Below are 22,123 nucleotides of genomic sequence, written 5' to 3' on the forward strand. Positions count from 1 at the left end.
AGAAAAGAACTAAGAATTGTAATGGGCTCCAAGAAAAGGAAATGTAATCTGGACCATAATGGTGTTGTTTAAAGGGGAATATTCAAAATATCACAGTCAAAAGAATCTCTTTTCATTTATTCATTGACTCAGCAAATATTTGTTGAGCCCCTGCTATGTGTCAGGCATTATTCTGGGTACTTTGGATACATTAATGAAAAATGTCTGCCCTCCTGGAGCTTAGAGTCTATTGGAGGAGATAGACCATAAACAACTAATTTAGCAAATAAGTAAACTATATATAGAAGTAATATATCTAGGGGCCAGCCTTGTGGCCTAGTGGTTTAAGTTCGGCATGCTCCGCTTCGGTGGCCCGGGTTTGGATCCTGGACCTACATCGCTTGTTGGTGGCCATGCTGTGGCAACGACCCACATACAAAGTAGAGGAAGGTTGGTACCAGATGTTAGCTCAGGGAGAATCTTCCTCAGCAAAAAGGGGAAAAAAAAAGAAGTAATGTATGGAAAAAATTAAACGTGGGAAGAAGTATGAGGAGGGACACAGGGTAGGAGGCAGTTGCAGTTTTGAGTCCGTGTAGACCTTATTGAGTAGATGATATCAGGGCTAAGACTTGAGGGGAGAGTCTTCTAGGCAAAGGGAACTGCCAGTGTGAAGGCCTCAGCAGAAGGTTGCCTGGAGTGGAGTGAGGAGGAGGTGGCGCTAGGAGGCAGGTGCAGAGAGGTCATGGGGGCCAGATCAAGTAGGGCCTTGCAGGTCAACGTGAGGACTTGGGTTTACTCTGGGTGAGATAGGATATCCCTGGTGGGCTTTGAGAGAAGAGGAGCCTCGTCTGTTCTTTGTTGTAGAAGGACCCCTCTGATTACTGAATTCAGGGGGTGACGGTGGAATCTGGGAGACTTGAGCGCGTTGTCGTCATCCTCACAGGCGCAGGTGGTGGCCTGGACAGTGAGCTGGCAGTGGTGGGATTCTGGATCTGTTCTGAAGGTAGGGCCCACAGGATTTCGACAGATTGGATTTGGGGTTAAGAAGGGAGTCGAGGATGATTCTGAGGTACTTGGCCCGAGCGAGTGGAGATGGCCTTTATGCATCACTGAAAATCAGGCACACAGTAATTTACTTCATATTTATGCACGTTTTTTCCTTGAGTTTCTGATTGCCTTTTTTTTCTTGTTGACAAAGAAGCCCATACCTTTATCTGTAGCTAAGATGAGCCAGCTTCTTAATCAGTCTGTTTACTAACATGATTCACTGTCTTGAAGACACTCTTGACGGAAGCCTCTTTCTGTTCCAATTTGAGCTCATTGCTTCTTACACCTGTGGCACCCCTGATGCGCTGGGACTTCTTTCCATTGCATTCTTTCGGGGCTAGTCTTACTATTTCTTAGATTCTGCGTATCTCTCCTTCCTAAATTCCTTTGGAGTTTTACAGTGGTTCTTAGCCCCTTTTTCACCTTGGTGTCCTTGGGGGTTATGATACCTTCCCATCAGTGACAGTACTCTTAAAAGATATTGGAGCATAGTGTTTTTTATACAGCTTCTCAATCCCTTATTCATATTTCTGAAATCTAAGAAAAACACTGAAAATGGGTTTTTTTCTTTTTAAGCGTGGATACAAAACTTATTTGGAAACAAAACATGACCTGAACTGATTTAAGGCTATTTATAGTCTTTATTGATCCCACTTATGTGAATATTCATGAGTTTTGCTACAGAAATATTAATTTCTTTGATTATAGGGTATTGGACTAGACTTCACTGGGGTTCTACATGATGCATAATGTATGTCCCTTAGGTACACTAAGGGGCAAACTTCTAAACAATTCTGAATTCTGAAATGCAGCTGGCCCCAAAGGGTTTGGAAAAGGGGTTAAGGATGTATTATGTTCTCTGGTAGGTACTTGAGAGTGCAGCTTTTAAGTGCAGAGCCATGAACTATAGTTGTGGGGCGAAGCTGGGGACGGGGTTTGCATGACTAAAGACCCACCAGGCTCCCAGCAGGGCATCACATTATAGGAGAAATGTCATAGCCACACGGCACTATCCCAAAATCTTTTCTGTTTGTATTTGGAATGTGTTCTCTGTTTTGGGTTCCTGCCCACCCAGTTTGAGGTTAGGTGCATTTTAGACTAATGCTGCCTATGTCTGCAGTGCCTTCCTACATCCTGGCTGATGTGACGGTGGCCAGGCAGCTCTGTCTCAGGAGCGCACTTGCCTCCTGAGGGCATGAGTATCTTTCAGGCTGTCTTCTGTACGTGTCCAGTTGGGGGCCTTGTTCTCCTTCTTGATCCTTCTTGCTCGAGGGTTCCATGAGCTTCTACCCTCCATCCCCAACCTGCCGAAAGCCCCATTTACTGCAGGGTCCTATGCTCAGAGGTCCATAAATGAGATTTTAGGCTTGTAACAGTTCATTTCAGCAACACACGTTTGCTAGTCACTTGTGTGCAGAGCACTTGTACGCGCATTTTGTTATTTAATCTTCATGACAACCTTTGAATAGATAGGACAGGGATTGTCCCTCATTTTATGATGGGAGTATTGGACCAGAGGGACCAGGGGGCTTGCCACAAGTCCCAGAGTAGGTGATAGAGCTGGACTTTAGATACTGGTTTAATTCACTCTCTCAAACTGTTTGCAGTGGAGGAGGAAACAGTGCACTTAACGCTTATTAAAACTAAAACCTGTAATGACAGGTGGGCCTGTTAAAATCTTAGGCTGGGAAACCTGCCTGGTGACCTCTGCAATTGTCATTTTCCCTGATTTTCAGAAAGTCAGAGGATTCACCCTGAGCTCCAGGGAGAAGCCAAATGGGGAATGGTGGGTTTTTGAAAGAAGTCTTTCTGACTTTTACCCGCTGCCCCCAGCCTGCCTGTGTTTCACCCACATCCCCCATCCCCACTCCCCCACCCCCCACCCCTGGCAGTGATAGTGCCTTCAGCTGTTTCAGTACACTGTAATTTCTGGGAGGCTGGTTTAAGAGGGTTGTAAACCCTGAGATGACCTGAGACAGTCTTCCCTCGGGGCCTTTATGAACTGGAAGAGTAGGCTGTCCCTGAGAAGTGGCCAGGGAGAACCTTGTCTGAAGGTAGAGGGTTAGGCTGGATGGTGTTGGGAGTCCCAGCCTCTTGTTTTTAAGCTACTGAATGGTTCTAGGCAATCAGTGACTCTATGCAGCCCCGTAGACCTGTAGCCACTAGAGGGAGTGTTCCTCCCGCTGAACCAAAATCTAATTATGAGGAAAGGTGGCCCCACATGTGTAGTTAAGACCTGCGCTGAGCAAGGACACAAAACCAGAGTTGGTAATCATCTTCATTTGCTAAGCTTCAAGTTTGGGAAGCAGGGCCAAGTAAGCACCCATCTCTTCCCCTGACAAATTTTAAAGAAACAGGGCATGGGAGTCTGAAGGAAATCAAAATAGAAATAAAGCTTATCAGAGAGAGTGACTTTGATATGTTGCCAAATGGGTTTGTTAATACTTCCCTACCAGACTATCCCATTGGAGCCCCAGGAAGAGCTGGACAACCGCAGACTTCCCCACTGGAGCGGGCTGCACATCTCATGGCAGAAGACAGGCTCTCAGGAAGGAGGGGCCCCAGGGGCGGCTGAGAGCCACATGATACTTTCCTTTTCCATCTCGGACCTTTTGGATAAATTGCCTCCCCGGTTTCTGCTGGGGGTGAAGTTGTTCTCCCATAGGCGTCCCTCCTGGGAGTGGATGCTCCCTTCTGTGGGGTGTCAGTCTTCCCCTCTCCATGTTTTGTTTTTTTCTCTTAACATATTGGACTTGACATTTGATCGTATGATCAGTAGAGCTGGGGGGTGACTGTTTCCCTCAGCAGTTTAACCTTGGTCCCACCTTGTAAAGCCACTTTCCTGGTATAAACATGGTTTCAGAGTGTGTTCTCTGGGGACCGTTCCCTGGAAAGCCGTTCAGCTTTTGTCCCTAGATTACTTAGTTCCTGCCATGACTGAGGGGCTGAACCCTGTTAAGGGGAACAGGTGAGATAAGAATGGCTCTCAGCCAGGCCCGAGTTAGATGTTGGTCCAAAGGCTGTCTGTCTCCTGGGGAGGATTATGGAACTGCAGGAAGATAAAGATGCACAAAATTTCTTTGAACAGAGAACACTTTTGGTAGACCCAAAACTTGTTGAATTTGGAGCATCTAGGAAAACCTGGTAACCTTATTTACCAGGGCCTTCATTTATTAGAAAATAGACCTGTAGTTGTAAACAAGGCCACAGTAGCTGCTGTAACTGGCTAAGATTTTTTAAAGGGTCCTAGATGGGGGTATAACCTAAACTATCCATGTAGGCTGAGCCAGAAGTCTCTGTTTCTCTCTATGGCCCCGTAAGACTGTGCCTCATGACTGTTTCTCAAGGTTCCCGGTCCGTGTACCATGGCCTTGGGGTTTAGCAGACCTACTAAATAACTTCTCTCTCCTCTTGAATCTGATCCAGTTAAGATACAAGAAACAGGAACCAGACAGTTGGAGATCAAATATCAGCTGATTAAAGAAGGAGGCTTAAGTTTGTGATGAGATGGACGTGCACACAAGTCCCTCTGTCGCTCCTGCCATAAAACTGTCCTGCCCAGGCCCAGGCGGAGCCGAGAAACCGCCCCAGCAGGCTGTTACCTCCTGACCGAGGCAGAAGAGTGTCTGGGACCTCAGGAGCCCGGTTCCCCCCTTCTCCCAGCCATTTCATTGGAGGAGGACTGAGGCAAGGTGTTGCAGACAGATCACAGTGTCCCTCCTGAGAAGTGCAGAGTTTCTCTTCTCTGGAAAGAAGAGTGAGGAGACATGGTTCCCCCAAATGTAGGATTAATTTTAGAGTATCAAAAAACTTAAAAGCTATTTTCTTATTTTAAAGATACTTTTGTACCAGAGTAGAGAACTCCAAATTTTTTTAAGACTGAGACCTCATGATTTGTCTTAATATTCTGGGCACCTGGCACGGGGTCTGGTAATTATTTGTTGCCTGAATGATATTTAGAACAATTTTTTTAATGTGGGACCCTAGTGGTTCACAGACTTTTGGAAGAAGTAGGTCAGTAAAATGAAATGCAAAAGAATATGGGGCACTGATAACTTTTTATTTTACCGTGTAAGGATGTTAAAAAAATAGGTAGTATCTCTAACATAACTATAATTTCATAAAGAAACAAAATATTTTCATATAAAAAAGGAAGAACACAATCTTAAAGGATGAAGGAAGTTTTTTGGCCTTGCTTGCACACACACACTCACATTTAAATTGTGTTTATTTTTCTCATTTTGCAGTCATCCAGGAGAAACTTGGTCATAGTCTGGCACTGGTCTGGCATTGAGAAGCCCTGGATTCTTCTGGCATGTTGCCCAGACTTGAGAGATGTCTTAAGGGCCACTGAGTGTGTTCTCACTCTTTGCTTGTTGTGTTTTCCAAACAGAGCACTATCAGAGAAAATCGTCTCAGTCCTGCCAAGGATGCAATGTCCCCACCAGCTGGAGCCCCACCAGATCCAAGGGATGGATTTTATTCACATATTTCCTGTTATTCAGGTGAGAGCCTCTGTGTGGTGTCTTGTCCTCTGAATGTCAGAATTCCTGTAACAGGTCTGGCTCTTGGGCCATCTGGCCCAGATCCTGGGTGTGGTATGGATTTGCTGGCAGCAGAATGTGATGATGTTTCCTGATGTCATCCTCAAAAGGTTGCCAATACTCCATCTACCCTAGTTGCACAGCGTCACCTGTTAGAATCTTTGAATGTTCCCATCAGTCACTGTTCATTGCCCTTGTGGTAAAGATAGAACTTTGTAGCCCCCCCCCCCCCCCCGTGCTCTGATCTCTTCCGACCTGTCCAGTCTCATTTTATTCCTTACTTTTCTTTGTTCTTTCCCTCAGCCTGGAAAGCTGTTCTCTTCTCTCCTTACCCGCTGAATTCATATTCATCATTCAGATCTCAGTTCTCCCAAACCTCAAGAAAGCTTCCCCTGACCCTCTAATCTAGGACAGTTTCCTTTGCTCTGTCTATTCATATGGCCACATTCCCTTCCTTCACAGGAAACCTGCGTTACTGCAGTTTGTAACCGTGTATGTTCAAGTGTCTGGTTATTACCTGTCTCTCCCATCAGACTGTAAGCTTCATGAGGACAGGCACTATGGCTGTCATCCTCACTGTTGTCTCTCTAGCACCTTACAGAATGTCTGGCAGTTTGTAGGCATTCAGTCCTTATTTGATGACTACATGTCTGATGAGAGACCTGTCTGAACCCTGCCTTTCCCCAAGACTCTGTGATTAAGTGGCTTGTGGTGTAAAGCTCACTATATATACCGTACGGTTCTTGTGTCTCAGCCTGCCCTCCAGGCTCCGTGAAAAGAGAAGGAGCAAAGGAATTCACCTTTGTTGGCTACCTCTGTGAGCAGTACTTTGCATCTGATCCTAATACAGTTCTTTGAAGCATCTGTTATAATCCTAGTCTTATATCTGAGGAAAGTGAGACTCAGAAGGGGAATAATTGATTTGCTTAAGGGCAGAGAACTAGTGAGTGGAGAAGCAAAGATTCCAGTCTAAACTTCCTGTCTCCAGGCCTTGTATTTTCCCACTCCACCATTCATGCAGCCACAGAGAAGAAAGCTGTGCATCCCTTGCTGGAAAAGTCTTCTAATTCTGTGTTAAGATTATATAGTGTAGGGGTTAAGGGCGTGGACCCTGGAGATTTCCTGGGTTCAAATCTAGGCTCTGCCCCTTTCTACCTGTGTGACCTTGGGCAAATGACTTAATTTCTCATCTCTTAAATAGAAATAATAGTAGTACCTACCTGATCAGATGAGAATTAAGTAAGTTAATATGTGTAAAGCACTTAGCTGAAGGACTGGCGTATTTTAGGAAGTGCTTTATAAATGTTATAGTTGTTTCTGTTGTTGTTGCTGTTGTTGGGAATCTTCCCGGGCACTAGGCTTCAAATCAAATACCATGAAATTTGTAAATTTGTAAATGAAATTTGTAGATTTGAGGCCAAGACGTTAACTCAGAATTTGATTTGTGTCTTTGTTAGACTTTTTGTCTGATGCAGAGGGACGGTACCTGATCCTTTTTGTGAAACTAGGAAGTTGGGCCCCTGTGTTATTACTAAAACCTCCAACACTGTCATTCTGTGAAGTTGTTGCCTTTTCCCCCAAAGCCTGGATCTCTAGTGATTAGACCTTCCTCAGCCCCATGCTAGAACTTTGAGGGCAAAGAATCTACTCTAGATATGAGAAGAGGGTGAAAAGGAAGTGATCTTCTGCATTTGGTTTGGGCATTTTGAGTGTCTGTGAATGTTCCGTGTTGTGAGTTGAATGCTGGGGGGCTTCCTGTCTGGATGTGAGAGTCTAGGCTGCTGGTTACCAGATTTCTTAATTTCATGGACCAGTAAAATTTTAAAGCAAAAATGGAGGTTGACCTATGGTTGCCATCTGTATTTTGCCAGGCAACGGCCTTTTTAAAAGTAACTGCTCTTAGTTTCTCTATCATTTCCTGAAAAGCCATTTAACTCCCAATCTTAAAATAAAGGACAGTCCTTCAAATTGAATACCTTTAGCATCCTGAAAAGCTTACCACATGCCTCTAGTTTTTCCTGTTTTGCTGGAGACCAGTGCAAGGATAGTCACGGACCAGCAGTTGGGAACCATTGAACTCGTTGTCTTGTGCCGGGCTCGAGACTCATCCCCCCTGTTCACACCGTTTACAAAGCTACAGTAACACACTCCGAATGCCAGCCGGGAGAAAAACGGGTCTAACTTCCAGCCATTGGTATTCTAGGTCACATCTTTTTCTCCCATGTGGGATGTGTATCCTGTGAGGGTAGCTATTTTTCTTGAATGCCAGGGAGCTGTGGCAGAGCTTGGCTGTCCAAGAGGTTCCCTCCACAGCCCTTCATGCTGGGAACTCCAAAACAGTATTGGACTGTGTGTGGGAATCCTATGACTCAACATGCTTTACCTTCCTTATCTGATCACACTCTCCAGCATCCCACCAAGTGATAATTCTGGGTAGATCTGATTAAGGGAAAAGGAAACAAATATGAAAGGCCAGAAACTGGATCTGTGGATCCAAAGCAAAGCAGAGACAAATTGACTTGAGCAAGTGTCAGCCTCCTTAGTTGTCTGGGGCTGTGGTGCTGGGGTAGGGGTGCAAGTTAGGAGCTACCGTAGTTCTGAGTGTGGTCTCATCCTCTGCCCCTGCTTCTGGCTTTGTCCGTGCCTGAGGTGGTTGTTTGGAGATGGGGTGGAGTGGAGTGATGGAAATAAATGGAAGATGCTGACAACAAAAGAATGTTCCTTATATAGATATTTGCAGCCGCCCCTATCCTGGGCAGCCACTTCCTAAACGTGTCCTTTCCTGGAGCTGGCTGCCCTCCGTGATCAAGCATTTCTTCCTGTCCCTGTGGGAGCGCCATGCAGCATGCCACGTGTCTGCTTTCCTAGGCAGCTAAACCTTGCCACGTGTGGCTGTGCTCTTGGGGAAACACAACTACTGTCCAAAAACTGCTTTTGAGATGTAGTGGCTCTCTCTGGAGAGAGAATGGCAAGCCTGACAGATGGCACCCCCTCCATAATGCTCTTCAGTAGTACAGGAATTGAATGAAGAGCCAGGGGAGGACAACAAAGGCTCTTATTTGACTTTGCGTTCTTACCCTCAGAGCACTGGAATCTTCCACAGGTTATGGGGTGTGTGTGTGTGTATGTGTGTGTTTTAATGAACTGGAGTTTGAGGTAGGGAGAAACACCTCCTTTTGCACATCAGCCCAAAAGAGCTGGGAAACATTTAATGAAGCCCATATGTCCAGTCTTCTGGTGTGGAAGAGCCTGTGAGTTGTGACGCCCAGCTCTGTGGTTTGCTAGCTGTGGATCAATGGGCAAGTTACGTAGTCTCTCTGAGCTTCAGGTTCTGTCATCGCGGCCAGTACCAGCCACCTTGTAGCATTGTGCGGTTTGAGAGAGAGAATGTTGTGAGTGCCAAGCTAACCCGAAGCCCAAGGCTGTGTACTCAGTACACCCTGTTCTCACATCTGAGTAGTTTGGGGATGTTTTTTCATCTGTCAGTTGAGGGTTATACTAGGGGTTCTCTCTGGTTCTTCCCCTTTCTCTGGTCTGTGGTGCAAGAAGCAGGAAAAAGAATGACGTTGAGATCGATCGCTATAACCAGGAGGTTGTGGGGATAGCTGCATTTGTGTTATGTTTCGGGTATTTACAAAGCACTCTAGTACATGTGGTTTCATTAGCTCCCACAGTAGCTCTGTGAGGTGAAAGGAACTGACGTTCTCAGTTTCACTTTACATGGAGAGGGAAACTGAGGCCTGAGGCTCTGAAGTGAGGCTCCTCCTGCACAGCTGCTCAGCTCTAGGTCCCACTGGATCTTAGCATCTCAGACGCTAAGCCAGTTGCTTTTCCTATAGGACAGTGTGTGTTGATAGCTTGTCGTCACTTGGTCGGTTCAAGGACAGTGATTTGGGTTCACGAGTGGTGCCATCTCTGAGTTGGCCTTCACTGCAGTGGTGTTTCACCCCATCGGCTCACGTTTCCTAACTTTCTTCTGCAGTGGCTGGTGAAGCGAGCTATAGAAACAAAAGAAGAGATGGGTGACTACATCCGCTCCTACTCTGTGTCCCAGTTCCAGAAGGCCTACAGTCTCCCTGAGGTCAGTGTTCTCATTTTCTTTTCTTGTCCAGCTGGGAGCATGGGTGCACACTTAGAAGGAGCAGAGTGAGTGCAGGCTGCCCTGCACTCCCACCCCCTGTGTGGCATCTCTGCCTCTGCCTGGGCAGCACTGAGACTGGACCTCCTGGGTCACTAGAACTGCCTGTTTAAATGGGCACTGAGTGGAAAGCCCTATGGTTTTGTCCTTTTCTGTCAGTTTTGGTACTTGATCCAGAACTTTTATTAAATTATAAGAACATGAGTATATTTCTCTATAGTCATATAAAGCTTTTCAAGAGACCACTTGCCTAGAACATTCTTAGAGGAACAGTTGGAAGGTAATCACAACAACAACAATAGCTGGACACTATGAAATGCTTACTACATTCTAGCCCCAGCACATCACCTGCCTTCTACTCTTTAATCCTCATGGCTGCCCCCTGACATAGGTGTTTCTGTCCCTGTTTTACAGATGGAGAGACTGAGGCTCAGAGGCTAGGTAACTTGCCTGAGGCTTCCGAGCTCGTAAGGATTTGAAATGAGAATACTTGTCGTCACCACTGCACTCAGTGGTCCCCGTTTTTCTTTCTGACTATAGAGCTCTGTTTTGGAGCCAGCTGCAGAGGCGGTAGCTTTTTCCCGTGCAGAATGTATTCCAGTTTGTTAGAAAACTGAGACTGGTTCAGGTGAGGTAGTGACGGGAAGTCGGTTTATAGGGCCGACGTCTGAGCAGTCCAGTGCGTTTCAGTCTTCGCCCAAGATTTGTTTATTCCTTGTTTTGTCTTACAGGATGATGACTTCCTCAAGAGAAAAGAAAAGGCCATCAAGACTGTTGTTGACCTCTCAGTAAGTTCCCCTGTCCAAGTCCCTGTGTAAGAGAAGAACGTAGGTTCACAGCCTCCAGATAGCCCTTTGGTTTAGTCACAAACGCCCTGCTCCCTGAGGCTTCGTCTGCTGGGGCTGCCCAGGAGCTGGCGTCAGGTTGGGGTGTGAGGGTAACCCTGCCTTATGTGCCCACTGTCTGGACCCGGCGTTCACGGGGAGAACTTGCCATGACCACTGCACAGTGTTTTTCTTAGTTTCGGTTTCAAGGGAGAAATATTCCAAACTCGTAGCCCTTCCTTGTTTGTCCCAGTGCAGGTATAAACTTTGAGTAGCTCCAAAGAGGAAATGCCGACCTCCAGAGGGTAGATTGAGTTTGCTGCCCCCATGGTGGCTTTGGAGAAAGAATATTTTCTGTGGAATAGTCTGGGATGGCCTCTGTCACCATGCGCAGCCTGTTGTAACCTCTGGGAATCTGTATGCGTGTGCCCACTTCTTTAGCACAAGGGGTGGAGGAGCTTCGGGCCGTGTCAGAACACTCTGGGCCAGAGCCCAGCGGAACCCGGTCAGCCCGCCCCCACTCACCCCCCAGCCTTCCTACCTGAACTGATGGGAGTGGAGCCTCAGTGCCAAGGTGCAAATTCTCTTTCTTCCGAAAATAATACATCATGCTGTTTTGCCTGTTTTTCACTTTAAGAATAAGTGTGTGGTCTCCCAAAGTGATTATTCTGAAAAGGGTAACAGTCGTTTGATGATAAAAGACATAAAGTGCTTGTTTAAAACAAAAAAAGTCTTTGTCGCTTTATAGTAGTCATACGTATTTTTTCCCCTGTTCCATTTTGGAAATAGTAAGAGTGGAAAACCTTTAAGATAGTTAGGCTCTGAAGCCAGATACAATTGTAAGTTTGGTGGCAGTATTAAGTAACAAAAAGAAGAGGACATGCTATGACAGCAGAGTAATTTTTTTTCCTGGTTATGAAATAGGTGTTCAGTTTAGAATATCCTTAAAGTTTTTCTTTAAAAAAAGGTTGACAGATACAAGGGAAGAAACTCAACCTTAATTTCAGAAGACTGAAGCAGCCACTTCTGATGGTTGGACATGTTTCTTTCATATTTTTAATGTGCATTTTTATAGAATTATGCTTTAAATATAATTTTGTAGTTTTTTTCACTTAGCAATATGGAGTTTTTTGTTTTTGTTTTTTTCTTTTGAGGAAGCTTAGCCCTGAGCTAACCTCTGCTGTCAATCCTCCTCTTTTTGCTGAGGAGGACTGGCCCTGAGCTAACATCCGTGCCCATCTTCCTCTCCTTTATATGTGGGACACCTGCCACAGCATGGCTTGCCAAGAGGTTCCATGTCCTCAACCGGGATCCGAACCAGCAAACCCCAGGCCACTGAAGTGGAACATGCAAACTTAACTGCTGTGCCACCGGGCCGGCCCCCCAGTATAGAGTCTTTTGTATGCTATTAAAGGCTCCTCCTAACAGCATTTGTCATTACAAATAATAACCACTTGGTTGGATATGCTGTTGCTTTCTCTTCTTTTAAATGATGCTTCATTTCTGGAAAGATACGAGAATCAGATGACAGCATTAGCTCTGATACAGGGAATTGGGAGCTGGGGCGGGAGAGGAAGGGAAATTCTCTTTTCCCTATAAACCTCGTAGTATTTGAATTTTATACCAAGTCTGTGTATCACCTATTCAAAAACAGAAAATAAAAGTAAACTTTTTAAATGAATGCTTAATTGAATATCTTCCTGTGTAAATCTCACTCTGAGCCGTGCGTGGTGAGTGGGAAAACATTATGGTTTTCAGCCTTATCAGCGAGAATAGAAGGCCAGCATAGCTGTCGGTCATCCTATCAGTGGAACTGGGACTGGCCTCTCTGTACCCATCAGACATTTCAGGCCTCTAGAGACACATTATTTCTTCTTCTCATTTATAGTGGAGTTTTTAAAGAAAATCTTCTTCTTGGTAATGTAACTGTATAGAATTTAAGGAGACAAAGACAAAAATCTGGTGTCCAGACATTGTTCTAAGCATTTATATATAACTCATCTAGCCTCACAGCAACCCTAGGACAAAGGAGTATTTTTTTTTTTTTCTTTACAGATGAGGAGACTAAAGCACAGATAGCTTATGTATGTTGTGCAAGGTCACATTGGTGATGGTGGAGACTGCACGCAAACTCTTGTAACCACTATGCTGTGAGCTTCTAGAGAAAATGGTGTTTGCAGCTAATGAGAAAATAATATCAAGAAAAACAAAAGTGGAAAAATATTTGCAAGTGTCTTTGATAATAGTTCAAATTGCATAGTTTTTTTCTCTTTTTACGTGTGAACTTACTCCTCAATTGTCTGTCAGTACATTTGTAGCAGGAATGATAAAGAATTTTTATGGAAGGCCAGACCTGGCCTTTGGGCTTTGTTTTCTTCTTTCCCTATCTACTGAAAATACTTCTCACTTCCGGATTGTGTCTTCTTAGGTTTCTTAACTGATCTGCATTGCTGTTAACCTCCATCCCTCCTGCCCCTCCCTTTTGCGAGTGCTTCCTTGCAGCCTGGAAATAAGAGTCCCAGAAGCTTGCACGAGACTCCAGGGCTGCACTGCGTGTCCCTGGCTTATTCTTGTGAATCAGTGTAAGAAGTGGAGCAGCTTGCTGTTTGTTGTTTGTTGTCACTGTCCCCAAGGAAAATCCTTCCCTTGGTAAAGGTAATGAAATCCTTCCTAGATGACCAGGGGTTGTGGCTCTTCACCAGTCTCAGGCCCTGAAGGGAGTTTTCTTCTCCTTCTAGCCTTTTCCCAGTACAGCCCTTCAGATGCCTCATCAGTGTTTGTAACTTGCTCCTTATTGACAAATCTGGAATCTCAAATTTAAATTATGAATGGTAAATTGAGGATTAAAATATGGCCAAACATCTAGGTGCCTGGTTTCTAGACCCAGCCTCTAATAAAATATGTATTTAGTGGCCGGCCTGGTGGCGCAGCAGTTAAGTTTGCACGTTGTGCTTTGGCGGCCTAGGGTTCGCTTGTTTGGATCCTGTGTGCGGACATAGCACCACTTGGCAAGCCATGCTGTGATAGGCGTCCCACATATAAAGTAGAGGAAGATAGGCACAGGTGTTAGCTCAGGGCCAGTGTTCCTCAGCAAAAAGAGGAGGATTGGCAGCAGTTAGCTGAGGACTAATCTTCCTCAAAAAAAAAAAATGTCTCTAGCTGCTATTTATTGACTGACTGCCTCCTAGGTGCATGGCACCTAATTAGGCATTTTATACATGTTATTTCATTGACTCCTCACCAACACTCAGGGAGTTATATGTTATTATTTTCATTTTAGAAATCAGTAAGTTGAAGCTCAGAAAGGTTAGTAAAATGCCTACATAGTTGCAGAGCTAGGAAGAGGCAGCCAGATTTTGATTTTATATCTGACTCCTCAAATACAACAGATGTTGGTGCTTTTTCCAGTTTTCTCCCTCTTCACCTGGTCTCTGATTTCTCACGTATTCCTGGCCCCAATTTTGTAGTAATGTTCTTGACATTTCCAGACTCTGGGCAATTATTCCTCTGGGTCCCAGAGACTCAGACGCATCCAGAGTGGTTGGGTGCTCTCCCACCACCGCTTCGGTTCCTTGTGGGGCCAACTCCTGTGACTTTTCCTATTTGAAGACCCCTTGTCCAGCTGGACAATAGATGCTAAGTGGAGATTGTTGTGTTGTCTTCTTTTTTCATCTATTAGCGTGATACTGTTGTGCCTCAACCAGTAGGCTTTTACTTACTCTTGTTTAGATATGATCTCTTTAAAAAAATCAATATTAAACATTTTAATGTTTTTCAAAATATTTAACTTATTCTTATCTTTAGCCATCCTTATAGGACTATTCCAGTCTTTGCATTCATCCTTGGTTATGTAGCCCAGGCTTTTTTTTTTGGTACATGACTTTTTGTTTTAAAAAAGCTTGTTTTTCTTTTGTACTGGTACTCTAGTAATAATGATAAAAAACTAGAAATTGGAGGAAAAGTACAAAGACTGAATCACCCATGATACCACCAGCCAGGAATAATCACTTCTATTCCAAGCATGAAATACAGAGTTACAGCTATCAATATAGAGAATTAGGGAGTGGAAAAAATGGTATTATACTGTATATTCTGTTTTGTTGTTTGCTCATTTTGCTTAACAATGTAATTGAAGATATCTTTCCATGCCAGTAAATATACCTCCATAGCTGTAGTGGCTGTGATCGTTTTTAGTGGCTGGAGAGCATTCATTGTGTGGTACTAATTAACTAGCTTAGTTTGTATCTTTTTTTTTTTTCTTTTGGCTATTATGTAGGACATCCTCATGGCTAAATTTTTTCTTTTATCTTTAATTATTTACTTAGGATACATTCCATGAAGTGGAAGTGGGTCAGAGGTTATGCCTAAAGCTATTAGTACCTCTTGCCAGATTACCAGGCTGAAAGGCTGTTGTGAACTTTAACTTTTGAGCTCATCACCTGGGATATTCTCTTTGTCTAGGCCTTATTTTTCTTTCTCCTGGGGATTATTCCCAGTACTTCTGCTTTTTTCTTTGAAATGTGTTGGTGTTGACTTTAAACAATAGACAGCCAGTTATTTCTCCAGCAAAAATGAGTTTATTCGGGATCAACAGAGAATTGCAGTTAGGCATCTGCCACCATGGTGAGCCACTTGCAAGGGCCAAGCGACAAGGGGAGGAGAAACTCTTCCATAGAGGGGAAGAGGATGTGGGGAGGGCTGATGTAAACAAAGAGTCCATTGGAGGAACTCAGAGTTCACAGTGTACTGGCTTTTCATTGGCTGAGTTGTGACACTCTCTCACTGGCTGTGACAGTCTCTCATTGGCTGGACAAGAAGAGGAAGTCTTTCTTCTTCCACGTGGGCTCGACGGTTGTTGTAGGGTGTGAGAGCTTCCCCTTCTGGCCTCCTGACTCCATTTTAAATGAGGTTTCTATTTATTAATTTTCACATTGTTCTCTTTTGATCAAGACCTTTCTCTGAAAGCATCGCTGATTGAGAGGTTTTCCTGATTTTATCGGCCTTTATTCCTGGTGCTAAGGAATTTTCCTGGGTGTCATGTCCCACATCAGAGGGAAAGTGCACAGACTGGAAACCTATTGAGGTCACATTCAAGTAACAAGGAGGAATCGGAGGCAGAACTCTCAGGGTGGTTTTTTTCTTCCTTAAGTCCATATCTTATCAAGATCATAGGCATTGGAGGTCATCTGAAGCGTTATGTCAGCATCAGAGGTTTGGCAGACAAACTCCCAGCAGGCCTCGTCTGGACATCTTGGGAAAGCTGTCTCATCAGATGTCATCTGCTTCAATTCCAGGAAATCTTTACTTTCAAGTCACCAGATGATGTGCAGGTCTGGTCAGGGTTTGGTGGTTTCTTTAGATGTGTCACGTGAATCCAAAAGTCTATTCCAAGAGTTTTGTGGAGGAAGGGTTAGTTAGCAGTACCTGATAGAGGCCTTTCCATCGAGGTTGAAGAGAGTCCTTCTGGAGGTGTCTTTTCTAGTAGATGGAATCTCCAGGCTGCAGGGTGTGATGCTTAAGGTCTTGGTCTCGCGGGAGCACACCGTGAAAAGATTGCTCTACCAGAACGTGCTTCATTTTGTTAGCATCTATTAGACCTTTACCATGTTGCAAAGTACCTGACAGGTAAAATGTGTTGCTCAATCATCATGAAGTTCCAGAGGAGTTCCGCCGGTGGGATCTCCTTTCCAAAAGGATCTTAGCTACAGAGGAGGCATTAGCCTGTCTGCAAAGGAAGGCTTCAGTGCAGTGAGAAAACATACAGACCATGATTAAACAAATTTACATCCATGAGACAGGGGAAGTTGGATGAAATTCATTTGCCAAACCTCGACTGGTTCGTTAGACCATTTAAAATGTCTGGGAACAATACAAACAGGCTTCCCTGGATTATATTTTGGACAAGTGGAACAAATGAGGTATGCATTTCTTGTGGCCTTGTTTCTATTTCCCCACCAATATTGATTCATGAATGCTATCACTTTGTCAATAGACAAGTGGTTAAATGCATGTACACTGTTTAGGAGGGGGAATTCTGGAGTCCGTGGTAGGACTGGGTTGGTATTTAGTTTGAACCAGAGCTTTCTCTTCTCTTATCAAACCAACAACTGTTGAATTTCCACTCTTTTTCCTCTTCTGAGGCCAATTGTTAGGCTTCTCTAGCTAGTTTTGCTAAGTTAGCGTTTTGGGAAATATCACTTTGGATCATGACAAAGGCTTGGCTGCTGTTGGTTCCTTTAAGGGCAGTATTCCTTGTGGAAGTTTCAGCAAGGTGATTTTCTTTTGCTTCCAGAGAGTCAAGTTTAGAATGCCCCGGTATCTTGATAATAGCTAAAGCAGCAGGTAAAAGTATAGCATCTAATAATTTTTGAATGTAGGGGCCATTTTTAAGTAGGCAAGCCACATTTCTTTCACAACATTCCAAAATCATAAGCTTACTCTGAAAGTGTGTCTACTATTAGTATAAATGTTGGCAGTTTTGCCCGTGGCTAAAGTACAAGCCTGTGTTATAGCCTATGATTAGACCTGTTGGGCTGAAGTAGCCATAGGTAAAGGTGCTGCCTGAACAATATCAAGAGGAGTTGCAATAGCATACCCAGCACAGTGTTTGCCATTGTCGCCTTTTAAATAAGAACCAGCAGTGAACCATGAGAAGTTGATGTTACTTGGGGGAGTTTCCTGAGATCATCATGAGGGGTCAGGAGGTGATCTGGCGGTGTTAAATTGTCACGAGGGGCTTTGTTGTTACTGGAGGGGAGAAGAGTAGCAGGTTACGTTTATTACAACGTGATAGAGTTACGTGAGAAGCACTTACCAAAAGGATTTCATAGGAGATGAGGCAGCTGGCTGAAGTATGTTGAATGTGGTGAGAATTCAGGATGGCTTCTACTGCATGAGGTACAAAGATAGTTAAAGGGGATCCCACAGTTTCCTTGGTGGCCTTGACCTAAAGGGCAGTGGCAGTTTTGGTTCTAAGACAAGGGGATATCCCCTTGCTACAAGGTCCACTTGCTGGCTATAATACCCTATGGGTCCATGGTGGTCTCTCTGTCTTCATGTGAGTACCCCAGGGGCATTCCCATTCTTTTCACATACAAAAAGGAAAAAGGGAATCTGATAGTTGGGATGTCCAAGGGCAGGTGGGTTTGTTAAACTCTCCTTTAAGGCCTTAAAGCCTATGTCATCCTAGTCTTCCCATAAAATTGGGTTGGGGTTTTTCTTTAGTAAAACATACAGAGGTTTGGCCATAAGAGAGAAATTTGGAATCCAATTTTGGCAGTAGCCAACTAACCCAAGAAAACCTCACAGTTGGTGCTTAGTGTTGGGCTTTGGAAACAGGACACTCTGAAGCCTATCTGTATCTAGGTGTAGCCCTTGTTCTGCTATCAGATGCCCTAAATATCGAACCTGGGTTTGGGCAAACTACAATTTTTCGTTAGTGACTTGTGTCCCTTAAAGGCTAAAAGCTTTAGTGATTGGATGCTGTCTTCCTGTGAGGAGGCAAGGGAAGATGAGCAAAGAAGCAGATGGCCCACATATTGCAGCAAAGTAGAACCCCTAGGGAACTTTCTATCGTCCAGATCAGCTTTCAGGATTCGTGAGAAATGGGGACTCTCAGTAAAATCCTGAGGTGTTACTGTACAGGTGAGTTGTTTTCCTTCCCAAGTAAAGGCAAAAAGGTACCAGCTAGCTTCATCAACCAGAAGACACTAAGAACACAGTGCATAAATCAGTTACATAAAGGATTTACTTCCACTGAGAATGGGTGTTAGTAGCATATGAAGGTTAGGAGCAACAGGATGTTAAGGGATAACAATGTTGTTTATTGCTTGGAAGTCCTGGACAAATTTCCATGCTTGGCCCTTGGCAGAGCCTGAGACAAAGAAGCCGGGAAAGAGGAATGTCAAGTTTGGGAAGCCATTTTATCTTTCTTTAATCGTTTATTTGCCTCATTTAATCTTAAATTTTTATTTTGCAAAGAGGCAATTTTAGACTTGTGATAACGTTTGGAAGCCTCAAAATACCATGCAAAATAGGTATTGCATTCAGTTTTGGAAATTATGGAGCTATGGTTGTCCGATTTGCTTTTAAAAAAAGTAAGTTTGGAGAGTTCAAAAGTTCCCTATAATTGCCATTGGTGTTCTAAATTACCTTTGGTTAAGTTGATCCATTTAGTTAGAGAGGTGAATGAGTGAGGACTATGTTTTTTTTGTTGTTATCATTGTTATTGTTTTTAAATATGGCGTATGAGGGCAATCTTACGTTTTGTTTTTTTTTAATTTATTTTTTTAAACTTGATTATCTTTGAATTATTATTTTTTTTGGGAGGGGAAGATTCACCCTGAGCTAACATCTGTTGCCAATATTCCTCTTTTTTTCCCTCCCCAAAGTCCCAGTATATAGTTGTATACTCTAGTTGTAAGTCTTTCTGGTTCTTCTGTGTGAGCCGCCACCACAGCATGGCAACTGACAGACAGATGGTGTGGTTCTGCAACTGGGAAGTGAACCCAGGCTGCTGAAGTGGTGAGCGCTGAACTTTAACCACTAGGTCATCAGGGCTGGCTCAGAACTATGGTTTTTAAATATAAAATCAGCCAGGGTCCCTGTGCAACACAGGGGGCCTCAAAATATGTTCAAACAGCCTAAACAGCCTGCAGGTTTAATACCAGCACAATTCTAAGAGAACAGCCTAATACGGGGTGGGGGGGTGGGGAGTGGCGGGGGTCAGCTTGAAGGCCAAAAGCACAGTTCCAGTGGAACATCCTAATCCAAAGGCTAAACAGCCCAGTTCCAGTTGAACAGCCCAGTTCCAAAGGAATGGGGCCAAAGGCTGAACAGCACAGTTCCAATGAAATGATTCAGGATCAACAGAGAATTGCAAATCAGGATCCACAACCATAGTGAGCCCCTTGCAAGTTCAGAGCAACAAAGGGAGGAGGAACTCGTTCATAGAGGAGAAGAGGAAGTGGGGAGGGCTGTTGTAAACAAAGAGTCTGTTGGAGGAATTGAGACTTCACAGTGCACTGGCTTCCATGGGCCGAGTGGTGACAGTGTCTCACTGGCTGAGCTTTTGCTGGGCAAGAAGAGCTGGTCCTCTTCACTTGGGCTTTGCCATCATTGTAGGGCATGAGAGCTTCCTCTTCTGGCCTCCTGACTCCATTTTAAATGAAGTTTCTGTTTATTAATTTTCACATTACTTTCTTGTCCTCTCCATACCTCCTTTTCACAGAATAGCTAGCTGCTTTGCAGAAGGCTTCCTTCATAAGAGGTGGTATTTTTCAAAGGACGTAAGAAAATGAAATTGTTGCCACCCAGGACAAGCCTCCCCTTACCACCTTCCACTTTTGCATCATCATAATAATCGCTCATTTGTCTCAGTGTGCTGCTGTATAGCTTACTTCCTCCTTTTCTGAGCTGTCAGCCTTCCATGTTCATGAAGTCTCTGTCCTGTGCAGCGAAGTCTATTACTCTCTCTTAACCTTGAGTAGAGAGTACCTGTGAATTTTGACCCAAAACCCCAAAAGATATATTCATTTATTATTTATTGAGCATTTTATGGTAATGTTTAGAATTGTGTATGAGAATAGAGGGGACAGGGAAAAACAAGACTTTTTAGAGCTTCCAGTCTAGTTGAAAGGAAATGCATTGCTGAACTTACTGGATCATCTAAGAAACCAGGTCATTTAAAATTACTACTCCAGTGTGTTCTTCCGTAGGGCATTCTGTGAGGAGGGCCTCTTCATTCAGCAGATGTCTGATAAAAATATGCAAAAAATATATGTCTTATCCTTTATTATTTGTCAGATACCGTGAAATATATTGATTGATTAACCCTCACAATAACTTTACTTATACCTGTTTTACAGATAGAAAACCAGAGGTTAAAATAACTCACCCTAAATCAGACAGGTAGTGAGTATTGGAGCAGGGACTAAAACCTTATCTGTCTGACCCCATGTATTCATTCAATAATATATATGTTTTAAGATTGGCATCTGAACTAACATCTGTTGCCAGTCTTTTCTTCTTCTTCTTCTTCTCGCCAAAGCCCCCCAGTACATAGTTGTACATTCTAGTTGTAGGTCATTCTGGCTCTGCTGTGTGTGACGCCGCCTCAGCATGGCTTGATGAGCAGTGCTAGGGCCGCGCCCAAGACCCGAACCAGCAAAACCTGGGCCACTGAAGCAGAGCACACGAACTTAACTTTTCGGCCACGGGGCCAGGCAACCATTCAGTAATAGTAATTGAGCACTCACTGTGTGCCAGACCACATTCCAGGAGCTGGAGTAAAAGCAGGGACATTCCAGTAAGAGATTTCGGGGTTTGGGGACCACAAGGTGGCAGTAGCGCACACAAGCTTTATTTGGGCTGTGCTTTGACAGGTTTGCATGCGCAGTGAGGGAGTCTCTCACAATGTGTGGCCATCCAGAGGCTTAGGCACAGGGGCCACCATCCAGAAGGGGAAGAGAAGAAGGGGCTCCCCCAGAGGGCATCACAGAGGAAGTTTCAGTGTCTAGGTGATGTTGCCCAGCAGCACAAAGGGAAGTCTCTGGGTTAGAGGTGTCTGAAGGGCTTAGGTTCTTTATTGCCCCAGGACTTATCCTGCATGGTTAGCATGTGCTAGGTGCAGTTTCACAGAGTATGCAATGTACCCAGACCGTAAGTGGCTAAGAGTCTGCTTATTTGGGCCATGTTTAAGACAATTGGCTGTGTAAAAATTTGAGTTTGGCACTGGCAGGCTTTTGAGCCAACAGGTCTCAGACTGCTGTGAAGAAATAAACCTAGGAGCCAACATGCAGAAGCCATCTGTGGCTCATATATATAATGCAGTGGCCTGATTCTTATTTACTAAGTTATACTGTTTGGTACAGACTCAAGGAGACCCGAGGGGGGACTTGTGCTGGACCTCAGAGCAGAAGACATGCCTGCAGGGCTCATGTAAAAGAGAAGAGAAAAGAATTAAGGCTTGGGGTGTCTGGAGAAGTCTGCCTCCCCAGCTAACTTTCCTGTCTATAGACATGTTCCTCTCTTCAGAAATGATCGCCGTCCGTCCATCTCTCATCATTTCCTTCGCTCAGTCCCCAGGGGCTTTGTTCTGTTTGTTGTTGTTTTATTAATGTGAGAATGAAAAAGCAAACAAATGTATTTGTCTCAGTTATAACTTTTTCTCATGGGATCTTTCAGGACTTTGCCCTTGGTGGTGGAAACGTCTGTGGAGCCCCTTTAGGTGGAAGCCAGTTTGTTCACGGGGCTCACGGGCTGAGGCGTGTCTGTTATGGGTTTGGCCTCTTGAGCCCTGTGACAGTGAGCTGTTAAGGTCAGTGGAGGCAACCCAGGAGTGTGGCTTCCTGCCGGGTTGGGTGTGGTCTGGCCCACTGGAGCTTTGGAGTGTAGGATGCCCAGTTGGTAGTGACTGTTTCACTGCCTGCTCCTTTAGGTCATAAAGGAGTTGTGAGGGGCAGCAGTCAGGGCTTTGCCACAGACACTGCCGTGGCGCTGTGCTCTGCTACTCCCTCACCCTGGTGTTTGGATGTGATTCAGAGGAGTTGCTCTCACCGGTGAACCTGCTAAATAGAGATGTGTGACTCTCA

General features: G+C 44.4%; 1 protein-coding gene across 4 annotated transcripts in view; it reads left to right on the forward strand.

Moving 5' to 3' along the window:
• The window catches only part of CCDC93 (coiled-coil domain containing 93), a 103,475-nt gene that overhangs the window by 9,688 nt on the left and 71,664 nt on the right, over nucleotides 1-22,123 (forward strand). For all 4 annotated transcript variants that reach the window (XR_011428166.1, XR_011428167.1, XM_070240696.1 and 1 more), the window contains exons 4-6: nucleotides 5,420-5,531; nucleotides 9,553-9,651; nucleotides 10,440-10,496. Coding sequence is in view for 2 of the 4 variants with exons in the window: in XM_070240696.1 (XP_070096797.1) it covers nucleotides 5,420-5,531; nucleotides 9,553-9,651; nucleotides 10,440-10,496 (268 nt within the window). In the remaining 2 variants the exon portion in view is untranslated. The remainder of the gene's footprint in view (nucleotides 1-5,419; nucleotides 5,532-9,552; nucleotides 9,652-10,439; nucleotides 10,497-22,123) is intronic.

This window comes from Equus caballus, chromosome 18, assembly GCF_041296265.1.
Source record: "Equus caballus isolate H_3958 breed thoroughbred chromosome 18, TB-T2T, whole genome shotgun sequence".
Lineage (NCBI taxonomy): Eukaryota > Metazoa > Chordata > Mammalia > Perissodactyla > Equidae > Equus > Equus caballus.